The sequence below is a fragment of the Heteronotia binoei genome, chromosome 18 (genome assembly GCF_032191835.1).
Source record: "Heteronotia binoei isolate CCM8104 ecotype False Entrance Well chromosome 18, APGP_CSIRO_Hbin_v1, whole genome shotgun sequence".
Classification (NCBI taxonomy): Eukaryota; Metazoa; Chordata; class Lepidosauria; order Squamata; family Gekkonidae; genus Heteronotia; species Heteronotia binoei.
In genome coordinates this window covers 26,026,183-26,046,624 of record NC_083240.1, presented here as the reverse complement: position 1 = coordinate 26,046,624, position 20,442 = coordinate 26,026,183, and the positions used below count along the sequence as shown (strand labels likewise).

At 48.0% G+C, this 20,442-nt stretch overlaps 1 protein-coding gene across 1 annotated transcript in view; it reads right to left on the bottom strand.

Annotated features, from left to right (window-relative positions):
* The window catches only part of TMEM132E (transmembrane protein 132E), a 201,714-nt gene that overhangs the window by 30,226 nt on the left and 151,046 nt on the right, over positions 1 to 20,442 (bottom strand). Inside the window, exons 2-3 of the mRNA XM_060259121.1 lie at positions 12,336 to 13,242; positions 9,582 to 9,722 (exon numbers count right to left, since the gene is read on the bottom strand). Of these exons, the coding sequence (XP_060115104.1) occupies positions 9,582 to 9,722; positions 12,336 to 13,242 (1,048 nt within the window). The remainder of the gene's footprint in view (positions 1 to 9,581; positions 9,723 to 12,335; positions 13,243 to 20,442) is intronic.

Below are 20,442 nucleotides of genomic sequence, written 5' to 3'. Positions count from 1 at the left end.
AAAAACCTCTCCCTAATACAGGCTGATTCCACAATAACCTTGCTCCATGCCAGGTTTCGATTTCGCACCAGCTGCTTCGCGCCACCATTTTGCGCCAAGGCAACTCGCGATTTGCCATGCCACAGTGTAAACCTGGTTTTTTCAGGTTTACGCTGCAGTGTGGCAAATTGCGGGTTGTCCTGGTGCAAAAAGGCAGTGAAGAGCAGCTGGCGCGAAATCGCTAGCTTGCTCCAGAGAGAAACGGAAACCTGGCGCGGAGCAAAGTTAGTGCGGAATCAGCCACAGTCTTTTGGCACCTGAGTAGGGCCATATCCTATGCGCCAGGGCCTTTAAAATATGACACCAGCTGTTGGCACACCTATGCATTACAACAGGTATAGAATTCTTATGCAAAACAATTGAAAACTTCATAAAATTCCAGTTCTTCCGGACTACCCATTATGAAACTTAAGGTGGTTCACTGGACACCCCTTGGCTGAGCACTCACAGGTCCCTAATCTAGAACAAGAAAAAAAATCCACATAATACCTTTTATTGGGACCAATCAAAATGAAACAAAACAATCATGCAGACTTTTGAGTTCATCAGAGCTCTTCATCAGACCAAAAATGAGAAAATGACCGGAGGGCGGGGGAGATTTTCCAGGTTCAGACCCTGTCATGCCAGCCATTGGTATTAGATGCCAACAGGCTAACAGACCCAAGTTTAATTTCTTTGGAGGTTAGAGTACAGTGCTTGCATTCTGGGAAGAAGAAAAACAATGAGGGTTATTGCATTCAGGGGAAATAAAGGAGTCCAGCAAGGTCCCAAGCATCACTCAAAAACCCATGCAAGAAGCAGTTTTCTCTGCAAATTTTACATACTTTCCAACCAGAAGGACATATGCAGGACAGAAAGCTGAACACATATGAAACTATACGGAATCAGACTCTTGGCCTATCAAGGTCAATATTGTCTATTCAGACTGGCAGCAGCTCTCCAGGGTCTCAGGCAGAGGTCTTTCACATCACCTATGACCAGATCCTTTTAAACCAGAAATGCCAGGGATTGAACCGGGAACCTTCTGCATGCCAAGCAGATGCTCTGCCACTGAGCCCCAGACCCACACCGGGGATGAGTTCTGCGGGAAAAGACTCAGTCTGGCACACTCTAAAAACAAACCTTTTAGGCGTAAGATTGCTGGGTTCTTCCAGTTTCCATTCACAAATAAGTATGTCTGTATTTTCAGACTTTTGAGAGCCAGCAGCCTCAGTAACAGCAGCCTCAGTAACGGGACCTGGTTTGCCCACATTCCCATTTGCGTGTAATTCCACAGAGCTGGGAGCATCCTTAGCCAAACAGTTTTTAATCGGAACTTCACAGCACCCCCTGCAGGCCAAGTGCTTCCCAAGCAGGGATGCTTTCTAGTTTCTCATCTCTGCTGTTTTTGCTATACCGTAGTAAAAAACCCACCATTTTGCTACCTACCCCTTCGTGCGAAACAAACCGTTTACACACCATTTTCTTATTTCCACCCCCCAATAAAATATATACCTTTTTCAATGTTACCGGTGGTTAATAAATCAGGATTATACACGAGACGTATATTTTATGCTTAAACGCCGAACATATAAATAATGTATAACTTGTGTATCAAAATGTACGTCGTGTATGCACAAACACAAAAGAACCCAGGGGAAGGTGGGGGGGGGGGGAGAACACAAGCTCAAAAGCCAAGAATTGAAACCATCGACAAGAATATAAACAAGTTTCAAAAGAAATGAAATGAGAAACGTTTGCTTGGCCCTACAGTCTTGTTCCCCCCCTCCCGCCCCTCCAGCATGCCTTGCTGCAACACCTTTTTCCTGGCAATTATCGGCGCTCTGCTCGTATACAAAGCGCTTGAAATGCCGGGACAAATTAAATCCTCTGATGTCAAGATCTGCCCCCCCCTTCAGTGGTGGGGGAGGCCAATCCTCAAAGTGGTCCCTAGCAGTACCGTTTGATCAGGCTGTTTTCTTAAAAGGTGATTGCAATCGCTTTACATTCATCACCTGCCTCTAACCTTTCAAGGCAGAATTTAATCTGCAGGCCGAGAGAAAGCCAGCCGGTCAGCCGGCTCCTTCCCTGGTCTGGGGCCAGCCCCTTCATCTCATTACAGCTAAAATATATAGAACAGCCATAAATGGAGGAGTGGAGCTCTCTTTTTGTGGCTGACTGCAGATTTCCCCAAGCTTATAGGAAAGAGGCTTGGAGTCTGCCCAGCATTCTGGCCGCTGGGCAAACAGGTCCTAGCATTGCAAGGTGGGGAAAGGGCCCCTTCTGCTTCACATGTGGAATGGGGAAATGGAATGCCAAATGCAAATTTCCCCCATGTATGAAATGATTCAATCCTTTTTCTCTCAAGGCCATAAAACTGATCAATGCAAATGCAACCCTGAGGATCCGGGCTCTTGAGATTGTCCTGCTCATCATTAACAGCCCCCGAACTAGATGGCCCAGAATAGCCCAATCAAGTCAGATCTTGGAAGCTAAGCAGGTTCGGCCCTGGTTCGTACTTGGACAGGAGACCACTGAGGGAATCCAGGGTTACTAAGCAAGTTCGGCCCCGGTTCATACTTGGAGAGGAGGCCACCTAGGGAGCCCAGGTTACTAAGCAAGTTCGGCCCTGCTTCGTACTTGGAAAGGAGGCCACCTAGGGAGCCCAGGGTTACTAAGCAAGTTCGGCCCTGGTTCGTACTTGGAGAGGAGGCCACCTAGGGAGCCCAGGGTTACTAAGCAAGTTCGGCCCCGGTTCGTACTTGGAGAGGAGGCCACCTAGAGAGCCCAGGTTACTAAGCAAGTTCGGCCCCGGTTCGTACTTGGAGAGGCGGCCACCTAGAGAGCCCAGGTTACTAAGCAAGTTCGGCCCTGCTTCGTACTTGGAGAGGAGGCCACCTAAGGAGCCCAGGGTTACTAAGCAAGTTCGGCCCTGGTTCGTACTTGGAAAGGAGGCCACCTAGGGAGCCCAGGGTTACTAAGCAAGTTCGGCCCCGGTTCATACTTGGAGAGGAGGCCACCTAGGGAGCCCAGGTTACTAAGCAAGTTCGGCCCTGCTTCGTACTTGGAGAGGAGGCCACCTAGGGAGCCCAGGGTTACTAAGCAAGTTTGGCCCTGGTTCGTACTTGGAGAGGAGGCCACCTAGGGAGCCCAGGGTTACTAAGCAAGTTCAGCCCTGGTTCGTACTTGGAGAGGAGGCCACCTAGGGAGCCCAGGGTTACTAAGCAAGTTCGGCCCCGGTTCATACTTGGAGAGGAGGCCACCTAGGGAGCCCAGGTTACTAAGCAAGTTCGGCCCTGCTTCGTACTTGGAGAGGAGGCCACTTAGGGAGCCCAGGGTTACTAAGCAAGTTCGGCCCTGGTTCGTACTTGGAGAGGAGGCCACCTAGGGAGCCCAGGGTTACTAAGCAAGTTCGGCCCTGGTTCGTACTTGGAGAGGAGGCCACCTAGGGAACCCAGGGTTACTAAGCACAGCCAGGCGATGGCAAACCACCTCTGAACATCTCCTGCCTTGCAAACCCTATGGTATAGCCTTAAGTCAGCTGTGAAGTGACAGCACTTTCCACTGCCCGTGGCGGCACCATTAATTTCAGGGTAGGGAGGGTGTACTCTTATTGTACTGTTGGATCTGCAAATCTACAGAACCTATAGATTGTTATCTCCCCTCCTTTTCCCTTGCACTCCCCATTCAGATCAACAGCTCAGTGGCTGGGCCTGGCTGAAGAATGGGGACAATGGAGCTGTCCCCACAAGCCCGAAGCAGCCAAGGAATCCTTACTGGCTCATCTAAAAGTCCCAAAAGGCAATGCAGCCAATTGTTTGGGTTTAAAAAAAAAACTCAGGAATTTTCCTGCTAATTTGAGGTCCAAAACCCACAAAACAAAAGGGTGATCTCAATAGCAGGAAGAAGGTTGGGCTTTGCAGGAGAATCCAGTGGTACGTTTGGGGGGTTCAAGGCCTGGGACACAAAACCTTAACGAGCCACTCCATTGAATCCCAAAGGCAAACTGGAATGGCTTTGGGGGAAGTTGTGTTTATGACGGAGAGAGAAGGAATGATATTTGAGGCAGGGTGCGGTGAGACAGTGCCGAGCTCAGCGTCTTCAACGGGGCCTAGATGGAGAAGTGGGGGGTGAGCCAAGCCACACAGACGCAAACGCACCAGTCCTATTAGTGGTTCACATCTCTGGAACCTGAACAAGCATATAATGAAAGAGCGATGTTCCAGAAGGGACTCTCTGATTTAAAGGGGAGGGGTCGAGAAACCTGTGCCAGCCTTCTTTTTTCAAACAGATTAATCAAATTTAGATACATTTAGAGCATCTGGGGGAGATGCTCTTTGCCTCGCTCCGAAAAGCCTTCGCAAAGGCTGCCGCGAACTAGCAAAGAATGGAACAGCTCGTGTTGTGTCCCCGTACCTCCCCATTTCTTTGAAGCAAGCCCGCGCTTTTAAAAGGAAGAGGTGCTGATTTGAGGCTCTGTATTCAAACAGCTCGCTTCCTCCCGGTGCCTGCATTCTCCCACTCGCCTTTTCTCTTTCCAATTTCATCTCCGAAGCTGAGAAATCACAGCTGAGCATCTGGGTGCTTCCCTCCTCGAGGAACTGGGTTTTAAAACAAGCCTGCTACAAAGGCTTATCAGTCGCTCTCCAGGAAGCGTCCTCGGGCAGGGAAGCCGGGCCTTTGATCTGTGTCTTTGGTTTCACATTGCTTGCAAGATGGCTTTATTTTCTCTCTCTCTCTTTAAAAGTGCTGCGTGCTTGTTCTCTGGCTTCCAAAATTCTCAGACTGGGTGCCAAATTCTAGACTCGTTTAAAGCCAACCCAGCCATCTCCTCCTTCTGCAGAGTACGGCATCCAGATGCGGCCACAAGCCTGAGATTTTGGTAAGCCACATAAGGGGGGGGGGGGGGGGGGGAGAAGAACAGGGGATGGACAGGCTTGGTCCTGTGGATAGACTCCACAATTTATTTTCTTTGCCACAGCAGGGCTGGCACAGGGAGACTCTGGAGTTCCGCCCATCCTGCCCTCTAAGCTTCTGTTGGGCAATATTAAAAAACAAAACAAAAACAAGAGAGTGCCCACACAACGGCTTTGTAAGGTAGGTCAGAGGTTTCTCAGTGGGTTTTTCAGCAGCTTCTCCAGGGCTTTTTTTTTTGTAGCAGAAACTCCTTTGCATATTAGGCCACACACACACACACACACACACACCCGATGTAGCCAATCCTCCAAGAGCTTACAGTGCTCTTCTTAAAGGACCTACTACCAACTCTTGGAGGACCGGCTGCATCAGGGGTGTGTGGCCTAATATGCAAAGGAGTTCATGCTACAAAAAAGCCCTGAGCTTCTCAATGAGTAGATCAGTAATGGCTGACAAGGTGGGTCACATCACCAGTCCACCAAGGCCAGTAACATCTATGATCATTAGCAGAGAAGGGCCCTTCCCCGTAATTCAAGATGCTTTTTCAAATGGGAGATGACAGGGACTGAACTTGAGACGACCTGTGAAAAAAGAGCCAGCGTGGTGTAGTACTTAAGAGTGTTGGACTCAGATCTGGGAGACACAGGTTCAAATCCCCACTCAGGCTATGGAAGCTTGCTGGATGTTCTTGGGGCCAGTCACACTCTCTCAGCCTAACTCACCTCACAGGATTGTTGTGAGACAAGGGCTGATGTAAGCCATTTTCAGTCCCCATTGAGGAGAAAGGTGACAGACAGACAGACAGACAGACAGACAGACAGACAAAAGTATCTGTTCTGCAACTGAGCCACAATCCCTCCCTTCGATAATTCCCTGAAGGAGGAACAGTTATACCCATTTCACTCATGGGAGACTGAGGCCAAGACCGACTCACCAAAGGCCACACAAAGACTTTTGTGGTCAGCTTCCTGCAAACTGAGCCTGAGAAATAGTCAATGGGTCAATGGCAAAAATGCAGAGCAGCCAAACCTTTTCCTGGAATGGCTTTGTTTCTATGGTACAAGAAGAAAAGGACAAGAACAGAAATTGAACGGAAAGCCCCTCAGAACCCCTCGCTTCTCCTGGCTTCCTGACTGTTTCTTCTGCCTTCCCCCTTATGGCACAACTTCCCAGCAGGGGAACAGATTGGGGTATGTGTGTGTGAGAGAGAGAGAGCGGGGCTGGGGTGGGGAGAGAATTTCTTTGGAACCATGTCCAAAGCTGCAAGACTCACAAAGAAATCTCCAGGCAGCTGAGCTACTGGACTGTGTGGAGGCAAGCACCAGGCAGGCAGGGAGTCTGTTCAGGAGAGATAACCAGATCCCCGGCTGGAGGTCAGCAACCCTTCCGGGGCCAAGGGCCAGGGTTATCGCTTGCAGTGAGGACAGCTGGCCAATCAGAGACTAAGCCAAGCTGAGCAACCGATAAATCTCGGGGAAGGGAGCCAAAAAGCAAGGAATTCACAGCCTTGGAAGGAGCCTTTTCCCAGAATGAGAAATAAAATGAGGCGCGGTCGGCAAAGAAAGGGGACAGAGATAATAAGAGAAAGAAAGAACCAGTGGAAAGGGTGGGGAGTGAAAAGGAGGGGACGGCTGCTCGGAAGGTTACTTTGCAGTGGGCCCAGGGAGGGGGGGAGCTTACAATCTCCTATATCTTCTCCCCCCACAACAGACACCCTGTGAGGTGGGTGGGACTGAGAGGGCTCTTGCAGATGCTGCCTTTTCAAGGACAACTCCTGCGAGAGCTATGGCTGACCCAAGGCCATTCCAGCAGCTGCAAGTGGAGGAGTGGGGAATTAAACCCGGTTCTACCCGATAAGAGACTGCACACTTAACCACTGCACCAAACTCTCAAGACCAGAGAAAACAGCCGCCATGCTGCCCACAGGCCTGGAGGCAAATCCAGCGGAGAATGACCTTCATCTTCATTACAGGATGCTACCACCAAAGCCAGAAGGAGAAGCAGTAGCGGCCAGTTGCCCCTCCATGGTCCCTGGATCTAGATTTGAAGGGAGCCACCTCGTTCCAGCTACCATCAATGACAGAGGTGGCAGCAGGGCCGACTCCAGTTCTGGGGGGAGGGATCCCAGGCAGAGAGTTCCCAGGGCCTGCCCCTCTTCTGCCCGCCACCAGGCATTCCTGCCCTTCTGCCCTCCCTCTCTCCTGTATGCCTCCCACCTGCTTGTGGCGCTTCCCTTCATCTGCTCACAAGCCCTCCCACCAGCCACGCCTAAAGCTGCCCACAACCCTTTCTCCAGTGGAACCAGGTGGTGTGTGCAGCAGGGAGCACAGGGGGTGGAATGTTTTGAACTGCGGCCAAATAAAAAATACAATAAGTACACTGTATCATCTTATTTGCCGCTTTGCTTCTTGGTTTTCTTGACTCCTCTACCATACAATCCTCATTCTAGCCCCAAAAGTGACGCTTATCCTCAGGGCCTGCGGGAGGTTTTACAACCCAGCCAAATGGATTGCTGTTCCTTCACTCACACAAACTGCACAGCAGTGTTCCGACAATTCTACTCCCTCGGCAAGTGAAATGTTACTGAGCACCCCATGCCGTCACATCAGGTCGGTATCACAGCCTTCGCTGTCAGAAACACCAGAGGTTTCTGTGTTTCACTATCTTTCCCTGCCTCTAATTTTCCGAACATCTTCCCAGTCTCCAGCCTGTTCCAAAAAGAAATATATCCCTTTGGGGCAATGTGAGGTTTCAAAACCCAGTCAAATGGACAACCATCTTTCTCTCATAGAAGCTGGAATACAAATACTCTAATTTATTTATTTATTTATTTATTTATTTGGGATTTATATCCCACCCTTCCCACAAGTGGCTCAGGGCGGCTTGTGTTTGCTCCCTGGAAAATGTGTTTGCTCCCTGTGTTTGCTCCCTGGAATGTGTTTGCTCCCTGTGTTTGCTCCCTGGAAAATGTGAAGTGCTTGTTAACATTTGGGTAGGGAAAGCAGATTTTTACATTTTCCTTTTAAAAGTTTTATCCCTCAGTACCTGTGTGGAAATGGCCTTGGGTTAACTACCTCAAAAAGAAAGATAAATGAGGAAATAAATGTAGTAAATTCTGTAATCTATATTTATCTATATTTTATTTTTGTGGCAATTAAGCTAAGATCATTTACACAAAGATACAAAAGGGTATAACAATTACAAGTAAACAAACTTTTAAAAGTTAACGTTTCGTTTTTAAAAATTCTAAGAAAAACTTGGTTAAAACATATAAACCAGTTATCATCTATAACAAGGCTGGCCAAACTTGCTTAACAGAAGAGCCACACAGAATAAACATCAGATGTTTGAAAGCTGCAAGACATAAACATCAGATGTTTGAGGGAGGGAGGGAGGGAGGGAGGGAGGGAGGGAGGGAGGGAGGAAGGAAGGAAGGAAGGAAGGAAGGAAGGAAGGAAGGAAGGAAGGAAGGAAGGAAGGAAGGAAGGAAGGAAGGAAGGAAGGAAGGAAGGAAGGAAGGAAGGAAGGAAGGAAGGAAGGAAGGAAATAGATGACAGGAGGGAGAGGTGGAAAGAAAGCAACTTTAAATTTAAATGCATACTTCAGGCCATCGGCTGGCTGGAAGAAGTGATTTAAAGAGACAAATGCCTTCTCCAAACTGGCTAATGGGGCGGTGAGGGCTTCAAGAGCCACACAATATGTGTGAAAGAGCCCTTGTGGCTCCCGAGTCACAGTTTGGCCACGCTGACCTATACTGCATTGTGCTAGCAGTGGTGAAAACTCACAGGCTGGGCTGCTGTGATGTCACGAAACATCAGTGAATATTTCAACTGCCCAGAGGCTAAAATCTGCCAAGTATGTCTGTGAACCAGTTTCCATGAGAGAAGGAACAGTTGTCAGTCTGGCTGAGTTTTCACCTTCCAAAGAGTCCAGCCACCAGCATGCACCAAAGGACATCTGCTTGCACAGAACTCCAAGCCCTGTTCATACTTGTATTTTCATCACTCAACAGACTCAGGGCTGAGAGAGGACTTCCATACTGGGAAGCAGCATTGCAGATAAAAAGCCACGGATGAAGGTTACGGACTACTTCAAGCAATGCAGTTCATGTACTCAGTTCACCAAGTGTCACAAGAACAGGCAATACAAAGTTTGAGTTCTTATGAAGTACTTCTTCACCCAAAGGGTGATTAACATGTGGAATTCACTGCCACAGGAGGTGGTGGCGGCCACAAGTATAGCCACCTTCAAGAGGGGTTTAGATAAAAATATGGAGCACAGGTCCATCAGTGGCTATTAGCCACAATGTGTGTGTATATATAAAAATTTTTGCCACTGTGTGACACAGAGTGTTGGACTGGATGGGCCGTTGGCCTGATCCAACATGGCTTCTCTTATGTTCTTATGAGTCTCGTTGCACCTTTAAGACCAGCATAGTTTTATCCAAGGTATGAGCTTTTGAGGGCAAGTACACTTCTTCAGATATCTAACCCTTGAATAAAACTCCCATTACGACCTTTCATTTTTGTGAGAGGAGAAGCAAAAAGAAATATGCACGCTTCTTCAGCCTTCATAGCTTCAAAGCCTTGCTCAAAAGTACAGAGGCCACCTTTGCAGGACTGTCGGGAGCCAGAAGGGAGCCCTACCTGGGAAAGGTGCCCCCGATCCAGGTCACCTCGACCGTCGCCGTGGAGTGCTTGCTGCCGGTTTGCAGTTCCGAATTCACCAGCCACTGGGGGTTCCTGGTTCTGGTGTTGAGTAAGTTGACCCCCTTCTTGGCCTTCACCCTGCCAAGCAGCAAGAAAAAAGAGGAAGGCAACAGCGGTTTCTCAAGGACCTTGAGCTCAGCTCCTCGCAGTGGCCCCCCTTTGCAGTTTTAGGGGGCACATCCCTCCATATCACCGAGCGCAGTTCATTGAACAACGGTAGGTAATCTCAGGCTTCCTGATAGAGGCTGTGCAAACTAATAGACACGAATGTGCGGGCCTCCAGCCAGGCATGTGGCTTTAGGCAGAATAGCAAGAGAGCCCCAAACCAAAGGCCCATCCAGATTGACAGGCTGTTTCCTACAGCGGCCGTCCAGATGCTCCCCAAATAAATTTTACTGCTTTTGCCTTGACCTGGATGGCCCAGGCTAGCCTGATCTCGTCAGATCCTGGAAGCTAAGTGTGGTCAGTCCTGGTCAGTACCAGGGAAGTCCAAGGTTGGTAAAACAGAGGCAGGCAATGGCAAACTACCTCTGAATGTTTCTTGCTTGGAAAACCCACAAGGTGGCCATGTTGGCTGTGACTCCACTACCACTCTTGATCAACGAAGCAAACTATACTGAATCCAGCTACTGATCCGCCAGACAACTCCTCACCAAGTGGTCTTTCCCCACTATATTACCCAAGATCCTTTTCCTAAAATGCCAAGGAGTGGACCTTGGGATTTCTGCAGGCACTCTAGCCCTGTGTCATGGCTGCCTATGTGAAGCTGCACGAAACCAAACCAGCCCCCATCTATCGCAGTGTTGTCTACTCTGACTGAATTGCCTCCTCCCAAGAGGCATAGCTGGAGACAGAGGAAATCCAAACAAACAAGCGCTGTGATATGCTGGCTAATACATTTAGCAAAACTTCTTTACAATAATCCTATAAATCTTTTGCCCCATTATAGAGAAGTACATCCTTATAATATTACAAAGAAAAGTCCGTCTTCATGATGTTACCCATCCTTATGATGCTACAATAAGCACCCAGATGTAGGCTCATTTCATCAAACTCTTCCTCAGGAGAAGATGATGATGATATTGGATTTATATCCAACCCTCCACTCCGAATCTCAGAGTCGCAGAGCGGCTCACAATCTCCTTTATCTCCCTCCCCGGCAACAGGCACCCTGTGAGGTGGCTGGGGCTGAGAGGACTCTCGTAGCAGCTGCCTTTTCAAGGACAACCTCTGCCAGAGCTATGGCTGACCCAAGGCCATTCCAGCAGGTGCAAGTGGAGGAGTGGGGAATCAAATCCGGTTCTCCCAGATAAGAGTCCGCACACTTAACCACCACACCAAACTGTTCCTATTTTCTTCAAAGTTATCAGCTTCTTGTTACAATTAAGTGTTTATATGGGAGCAAGGCAGTCCCTGACCTCTTCTCTAAACAGATGCAAAAGCAAACCTCTTTATTTTCTTCAGAATTATCAGCCCAGAATAAACCATGGTTATTAAAACAAGGCACCACATGAAGCTGAATGGAAGCGAATCATTTTTTTTTTTGTATCTTATTGAATTTTATTAAGAACTTACCTCTCAATACCACTCTATGCTTATATTAGGAGCAAGCCAATTGTGACGGAACCTCTTCTCTAACCAGGTGCAAAAAAGGCTTCTGAATTTTGCTGGCAAAATACTCTCTACATGAAGCTTGAAATTAATTCTACTTAAAGAAAACTATTCTAAGTAATTCCATGCAGCTGCGCCTTGGATATCTTTTTCTTAAAGGTATAAAACACAATATAACGCTGATCAAAGTTGTTGTGGGCTGAAACCATGTATAATACTTCTTCTACTTTTAGATGCACTTTAGACATAATACTTTTCAGAGAGTATTTTTAATGTAAAAAGTTTTCCTGCATGTGTTAGCCAGCATATCACAATGTTTGCTTGTTTGCATTTCAGGCAATATAAACTGTGATCCGGGTTGTTTTTTTTTTCTGTAGTTGGAGATACAGCAGATTGAAGGCGAGACCTTCTGCATGGACCACGGTCCTTTCCCCTAAAGGCAGTAATTCTCCAAGGAGACAACTCCCACCTCTGTCACCAGGCATCTTCATGTAGAGGACTGCAAGAACCCAAGATGGCGCTCTGCTGGATCAAACAAAAGATCCATTGAGTGCAGCATCCTGTCTTCCACAGTGGCCAACCAGATTCCCCCCAGAAGGTCTACAAGCTGAGCTTGGAACACCAAAAAGCTTAGGAAACTATTACTTTCATGAACTTATTTGTATGGACCCCAAAAAGGGCCACGATCCCACAGTGCCTCTAATTAGAGAGCCAATGACAAAGAAGAAGACAGCAGATTTTTACTCCGCCCTTCTCTCTGAATCAGAGTTTCAGAGTGGCTTACAATCTCCTTCTCCCCCCACAACAGACACCCTGTGAGGTGGCTGGGGCGGAGAGAGCTCTCACAGCAGCTGCCCTTTCAAGGACAACTCCTGTGAGAGCTATGGGTAACCCAAGGCCATCCCAGCAGCTGCAAGTGGAGGAGTGGGGAATCAAACCCGGTTCTCCCAGATAAGAGTCCGCGCACTTAACCACTACACCAAACTGGCTCTCTTAGAGAGCCATGGCAAAGACTTGGCGATCCATGTTTCTTCTGAACCTTTTATCAACCACATGGATTCCACGGCCAGGGGCCCTTACCTGACTGTAAAATGCTCCACGGTTGAATTGCCCATCAGGTAAAGGATAATGCTGAGCACTTCTCCTGGCTTGAGGGGCTTCTCTGGAAGGTGGATGAAGACATTGTCGTCTAGCCGCTGCTCCTGTAAAGGCTGGGAGGGTGGCGGCTGGACCAGTCTCAAGCTGCCAATGCGTAGGAGTGGGTGCTGCGTGGGGCCCTCAGTCCTGGCCCCGGCACCACCCCTCCGCAGCCCCTGCTCGCTCCCACAGTCCCCCATTCCGTCAGGCGCATGCAGAGTGTAGTACAGCTCCACCTGCTGGGCGTCCCCAGCTAGATCGAGTCCATCCGCTACTTTCCTGCGGCCCAGGGGAACACCAGAAGGTCCAAACCAGGCCTGGGGCAGCTCCGCTTGGGCGAGGCAAGTGGCCAGACTGCCCCGCAGGCGACAGGAGGCCCGGAGCTCCCGTGCTTCACGAAAAGCATGGAGTCGCACGCAGGGCAGCCGCTCGGTCACATCGAAGTCATCCCAGTCGCGCCCGGCCACGTAGAACAGCACCTGGGCCGTGGGCTGGGTGGAGAGCACCCGCGTGCGAACGATGAAGGCCCGCACTTTCCAGTTCACCGTCAAGCGCTCGGGGATCTCCAAGGTGCTCGAGGGCTGCAGAAGTTCTTTGGGCAGAGGGAGGCCCATGCTGAAAGGCCCCAGGGAGACATTCAAGACAGGCAATTCCTTGGTCTGGAACACGACAAAGGGTTCGGAGCGTGTCAAGCCAGCGCTGCTGTTTCCCCCTGGCGCTGGCCGCATCTCCTTCAGGAAAAAGGCCAGGCGGGTGTTGGAGAGCCGGTAGTTCACTGGCAGGATGGCAGTGGCAGAAGGTAGGGAGGTCTCAGGGGGCTCTGAGCTAGTGGGGGGAACCCTGGCTTGAGCTGGAAAAGAAGAGAGAGAAATGGAAAGGGGGTTAGTCAACCAGCCATGTTCTTCACTTCCTAGTCACAGATGTCACTCAGAATACTTACACAGGGCCAAACGAGACAATACTGCCTCCCCGAGTCTACAGGAAGCCTTAGGCACATGGTATCATTGAGTTCCAGGGCCCTCAACATGGTGCCCATCAACGCCTTTCTTGACACCCCCCCCCCCCAAATGTTTTGGAAAGTGGATGGGGCCGAGTGGGGGCTTTTGCTCAGCAAAGCTTCTGACTGGCCCCAGGAGATTTGATTGGCTGTGAAGGCTTCTAAAAAAATGTCGTTTTGACAGCAGCTGTCACCACAGCACAAGGCTCTTCACTGTGTGACTGAAGGTAAGCCACTGTGGCAGCCATTTTGTTACTGGCTCCACCTCCTGCAGCAGCCATTTTGTGGCAGTGCCCACCATTTGTATTCAAAGGCTCAAAAAGGGTGGAGACCCTGATCTAGTTTCACCCATAGCATAAATAATTTAGAACATTTCTATCCTGCACTTCTGCTACTTAAAAGAAAAAAAAGCACATAAAACAACGTAAGACTTAGGGTGGCTTTCCTTTGGGAACCAGATATATCAGAGATCCAGCTGGTAAGAACCCTGGAGCATACTTTTTTGGGGGGAGGGGGGAGCTGCCTTCCCAAATTTGAAAAGGAATTAAAAATGGGTGCTTCCCTAAAGTCTTTCCAGAAAGGTTTAAAGACCGGCATTTTCAGGAGACTCTTTTAGTTAGATTAGTAAGAAACAGGAGGGAGAGGAGACGGTGGCATTACTGGAATATTGAATTTTGCAATGTTTTATTCATTTTATGATACTTTATTGATTTCTACTGGTCTTTTAACTGAATTTTTGTTATACCTTACTGGCCTTTTATTGATTTTTATCGTATTAGTCTGTGTTGTAAATTGCCCTGGGGACTTTAGTTGAAAGGCGGTATATAAATATGCTCATCATATAAACAAAAGACTAGACAGAATTTAAAACGGTAAAAATGGAAGCAATACCAATTAGGATAAAAGCAACACACTGGAAACAACAATTTTGGAGGGTTTTTTTTTTTAAAGCAGCTGAAATGGCACAGTAGAGAAAACAACGGAAAATAAAACTGTGATCCATAAGCGTATTACCAAAGATGACCACCAGCAGAAAAAAGTCATTGACAAGGTCACAATATTATACATTAAACAGCATGTCAATATTTTTTAAATTTTTATTTTAGTTAATTTTATTCCTCTCTTTCCCACGAATAAGCTCAGAGCGAAGCACAACATTTAAAACATGAAAACGATTTAACAATAAATAAAACCATTAGGACTACAGATCAGTCAACAGAGGTGCTTAAATAAAGATGATCGTGGTAGATGCCCTCTAGAACACAACCACCTTAACTAATGTCCTGGGGTATAAAAGTGAGCAGATAAAAGCATCTTACCGAGGCAGGGAGTTCCACAGAGCAAAACCATCTTACTAATGTCCTAGAGGCTACAGTGAGGGGACAGAAGCATCTTACTGAGGCAGAGAGTTCCACAGGATGTGGTCAAAAGTTATTCCAGAAATTCCCCACATCAGTTAAGCATTATAAGCAGGGCTTTTTTTGTATCAGGAATTCCTTTGCATATTAGGCCACCCAACCTTAATGCAGCCAGTCCTCCTGGAGCTTACAGTAGGCCCTGTAAGCTCTTGGAGGATTGGCTGCATCAGGTGGGTGTGACCTAATATGCAAAAGAGTTCCTTTGCACAGAGTTCCTAATATGCATAGGAGTGCCTACAAAAAAAGCCCTGATTATAAGCATTTACAAGTTACGCCATTGCTGCTTTAAATGTCCCCACTTGCCTCTGGATACTGCAGGAAAAGATGCTCCCCATAACTGCCACCCCAAATGCTGATCCACAAAACCAGATTCGGATGAAATCCTACACCTATCCCTCTAATCCAATCTCTCCATTTCCCTCAATGACAGGATCAGAAGAAAATTTTGTCAGTTTCATGGTGTGTATGTGTGTGTGTGAAAGACACTGTAGAAAAATCAGCATTTTGAAACTAGCAAGCCTCCCCATCCCTTGATCGCACACACGCAAATGCCTTTGCAGAGAACAGGCAATGGACTTGAGGGAAAAAAAATTTCATCAGTTGAAGCATTGGGGGCTTTCCCACCCCACAAACAACAAAGGTTAAAAAACGTGAAAAAAGACTCACTCCCAAGTGTGCACAACACCATGGCGAAAACAGAAGGGGGACACACAATTCAGACAGAATGTCACTGTTCAAAGAAACTCTATACTGGGGTGGCTAAACTGGCTTAGGAGCCACATGTGGCTCTTTCACACATATTATATTGCTCTCCAAGCCCCCACCAGCCTGCTGGCTGGGTCGGAGAAGGCATTTCTCTCTTTAAAGTTAAAGTTGCTTTCTTTCCACCTCTCCCTCTCTCACCCATTTGCTTTCTTACCACCCTTCCTTCCTGTCTTGTGGCTCTCAAACATCTGACATTCATGTCTTGCAGCTCTCAAACATATGACGTTTATATTCTGTGGCTCTTACGTTAAGCAAGTTTGGCTGGCGACAAACAGCCACCGTATGAGGTGGAGCCAGCCATAAAATGACTGCTGCAGCCTGCGTTCCGTCATAGGACCCTTGCGATGCGGCACAAGGTGCTGCCAAACCAATCTCGCTAAACAACCTGCTCGGCCAGTCAGACACCTTGTTAGGCAAAAGCCCCACCTGGCCCCCCCCACTTTCTAAAAACACTTGGTGGGCCCAAAGAAAGGTGTCAGCAGGAGTCATGGCACCACGAGCACCAAGGTGGGGACCTCCAGCATCTCAAGTAAACATTTGTATCTTTAACTTTATCATGGGATCTTCTGCATGCAAAGCAGGTGCTCCTTCGCGACATACTAAATGTAAAGATATCCTTGTGGCCACCTGACTGGCCCTCTGACACCAATCCCTGTGTCTTCCCCATTTCCGAAGAACAAGCAAAGTTCTCCTCCTCCTTCCATTTCCCACCCACATGCACCCCGGGGTCAGCCTGATCCTGACCCACCCTTAATTACATTCTGACAAAATGGACTGGGCTATTTCACTGGGCTGGAGGGTCCCAGACGGACAAGTAAACAAGACAGAAAGACACCCGAGCCCCTTCCCCATCTCCCAGAGGGCTAGAAGCCAGCGGTGTGTGACAGGGCCTCGGGGTCACCCTAACAGCTCTCCCAGCCTCGGAGGCAGCCTCGAGAGTTATTAATAAGCAATCACCTTCATTAACCCTCTTAATTGCATGCAGATTGCGTCCTTCAATCAAGCGCTCTCCGCATAATGGAGATGCCTTCTCTTTATTTTCCGCTGGCAACAGAACGCCTGTCAAGAGGACGGGCAGGAGGAAAGATGCCTTGGAGCAGTTTGTGTTTGGAAAGGAAAGGGGAACCTTATCCTGGGGAGAAGCGGAGAAAGGAAAGGGATCGGTTGGCAGAGCTGGGATAAGGCAGCCGAGAAGGCCGAGGCAGAAAATCTTAAGAGGGGCTCTTCTTGCAGGGACGAGGCGCGCGACGGTATCATATCAAGCTAAACAGGCAATGCTCCAACGGTGCCTTGAAATCTCTCTCTTCGGCAATGCAAAATAAAGAATTAGTAAACAAACCTTCATTTATTTACTTATTATTTCATTTGTTGTTTTGTTGAAGCAGCTGCTGGGCAGCAGAAACTTCAGAGAATATCATACAAGCGCTTTTCAGTCTGTCTGGTGAAATGGATGGCTCTTTAAACATACTTTTGCACACCTGAGAACCCCTTTGGGAAGACTTCACAACCTCTTTGTACAGGTTTAGAGAGATTGCCTTGTTATAGATCAGGGGTGGCCAAATTGTGGCTGGTGGGAGCCACATGTGGCTCTTTCACACATATTGTGTGACTCTCAACGCCCCCACAGCCCTGTCAGCCAGCTTAGAGAAGGTGTTTGTCTCTATAAATCACTTTTCCAAGCCAAGTCAACGGTTAGCTTGGAGAATGCATTTAAAGTTGCTTTCTTTCCACCTCTCCTTCCTCCTCCATCTATTTCCCTCCCTTCCAGCTCTCAAACACATCATGTTTATTCTACGTGGCTCTTATGTTAAGCAGGCTTGGCCACCCCTGTTATAGATCATATTGTATATGTTTCCTATAGTTTTGTGAATTAACGTCGTGTACCTGATCTTTTCATCTGATGAAGTGTGCTTAGAGAGCACACGAAAGCTTACGTTCTGAATAAAACTTGCTTGATCTTAAAGGTGCCACTTGACTCCTGCTTTGTTCAACTTTAAGCAAACTATTGCATTTATTCTCTATTTGTTCCCAGTGATATGCTTTTGTTTTGCTTTCTGTACCTTGGTGGCTCACGGGGCCCTTTTTCATCTCTGGTTCAAGGGTTTTCAAGGCAAGAGATGTTCAGAGGTGACTTGCCATTGCCTGCCTCTGCGTAGCGACCCTGGGCCTCCTTGGTGGCCCCCCATCCAAATACTCACCAGGGCCAAGCCTGCTTCGCTTTCAAGATCTGATGAAATCAAGCTACCCTGGCCGATCCTGGATGGTCAGGGGCCCTTCAATATTAACCTTTTAAAACAGGTAAGCGTCTGCAAATAAGGAGCTCAAATTGTGAAGCAGTTGGGGGTTTTTTGTGTTGTATAGGGAGTGCGCTTTTTTCATTGCCGTTCTGGAGAGAGGCAGCTGAAATATTCCTTCCCATCTCTAGAAGCTGTTCAGTCCACTTTCAAAAATGTATTTATAAATCTGAAAAACCATAACTTTTCCCCAAGTGTGAAAGCCACTTCCTTAAATCGCTCTTTACTCTGGAAGATAACCGGAGCATGATTCAAGAGACCTGCATCCTAATAACGGGACGCAACTGACAGAATCTCCCCATCTCTGCTTGGAAGGCATCTCTTGGCTCATCCAAAGGAACTTCAGTCACCCATCAAAGAAGAGCTTGGCTTTTAGGCAGGTCAGGCCAAAATCACTGACGATTCCTTTGGGAAAAGCACAGCCTGAGTCCTTGCCTTGCAAAGGAGTGCATGGAAAATAGCAACCCACACATAGGAAAGTCAGTGCACATTGCTGGCAACAGACATTTGCAGCTACATCCAGGACCTGAGGGCTGGAAGGCGAAGTCCATTTCTGAATGCTGATGGCTCATTTGCCAAAGCAAATTATGGGACTTTCTCTTCTTTAGTTTAGGACACCCAATGCCAGACTTCTGATGGGAAGTCATTGGAATCTGCCTGGCCACATCCATCCATTTGGAAAACAGCTTCTGAAAACAAGAACTCTGCAAGCTCAGGTAAAAAGTCCATTTAGCCCAGCATCCAATGTCTTCCAGTGACTAATAGAGGCCTATTGCTTCTGTAAATGGAGGTTCCATTTGTCACAATAATGCCTAATCAGAAGAGCCCTGCAGGATCAGATTAAAGGTCCATCTAGTCCAGCATCCTGTTTCTTATTGTGGCCAAACCAATCCTTCTGGGAAGGCCACCAGCAGGGCCTCAAGTTAACTGCCCTCCTCTATGGTTTGTGCCTGCATTTGATATTAATGAAGTCAAAGAAGTAAAAATAACTTGCTTGATGTAGGCTTGATCGATACAGGCAACTACCTAATTAACTGCCAGCTCATGTGCCCTGTGGTGCCTCTTGAGCCCCTGCATCCCAGGAGTACCCTGCCAGCTGCAGATTGCACGTGTGTCCATCATGCCCTAAACCAGGGGTGGCCTAACAGCAGCTCAGGAGCCACATGTGGCTCTTTCACACATATTGTGCGGCTCTCAAATCCCCCACCACCCTGTCAACTGGCTTGGAGAATGCATTTAAAATTAAAGTTGCTTTCTTTCCACCTTTCCTTCCCTCCCCATTTTCCTGCCTTCCACATCTGAGGTTTATTCTATGTTAAGCAAGTTTAGCACCCCTGTCCTAAACATACATTCTCCTGCCTTTCACACCTAATGGGGACGCATTATTTTCCTCGCCTCCACTTTATTTTCCCAGCAACCCTGTGAGGGAGGACAGACTGAAAGAACATGACCAGTTCAAGGTCACCCAGCAAGCTTCCACGGCACGTGAGAATTCGAACCTGGGTTCAACACACTTCACCACCACACCGCAGTGGTGTTCTCTCTCTCTCTTCGCATTAAACTTCCAGTCTGCTGAAGAGCCCTGTGAGAACCAAAAGATTCTCACACGTTCTTTTTTGTGATACCGTGGCTGCCCCTGACGCTGCTGTCACCCTGGGGATTTTTCTGTCGGCTGACGCAGCTGCCCACAACCCTTGTCCACATTTCATAAGCATACGATGTGCTTCGTCAGACACGCCGTCCATTTATCCTTGCAAAATCGGCTACCTGTCAATTTCCCTGGGTGATTGCTGAGCCTTCGTGTTAAGGGAGAACGAGAAAAAGATCTATCTGCTACCGTTCTTAATTGCAGGGCTCTCTCCTCTTTTCACAGTCTTGCTTTCTAAACTCTGACCCCTATAGGACAGGAAATGTTAGCACAGCTGCTGCCCTGCTCTCAAAAAAAGAAGCCGTTTTGAACAGCTGCAAGATGTGGGGCATCCTGACCTAGCCTGATCTCATCAAACCTCAGAAGCTAAGCAGGTTCAGCCCTGGTGAGCACTTGGATGGGAGACCATCACGGAAGTCCAGGATTGTTACAAACAGGCAGGCAATGGCAAACCTCTGCTGTAAGCCTCTTGCCTTGAAAGCATTACAGGGGTCACTATAAGTCAGCGGCGGCTTCACGGCACTCCAAGAGAACTATGATTTTGGCACACACACACCCCCGCCCCCATTCAATACAGAGAAAACTGAGAAGTCTCTAGAATGAATACCAATCCCACATAAGTGGTAAGAAATCTTAGATAGTGAAAAGAATCACAGCACAATGCTCTTTCCTCCACGCTGGGCATTACAATAATAGAAGATATTTCATAAGGGAATTGATGCAAAAAAACACATAGCCCAAGCCAGCCCAGTCTCGTCAGATCCCAGAAGCTATGCAGGGACGACCCAGGTTATTACTTAGGTGGGAGACCACCAAAGCCCAGGCTTGCTATGCAGGAAATGGCAAACCACCTCTGAGCAACTCTTGCTGGGGTTGTCATAAATCGCCTCCGACTTGACAGCACCAAGATGTAGAGCAAAGGATCCCT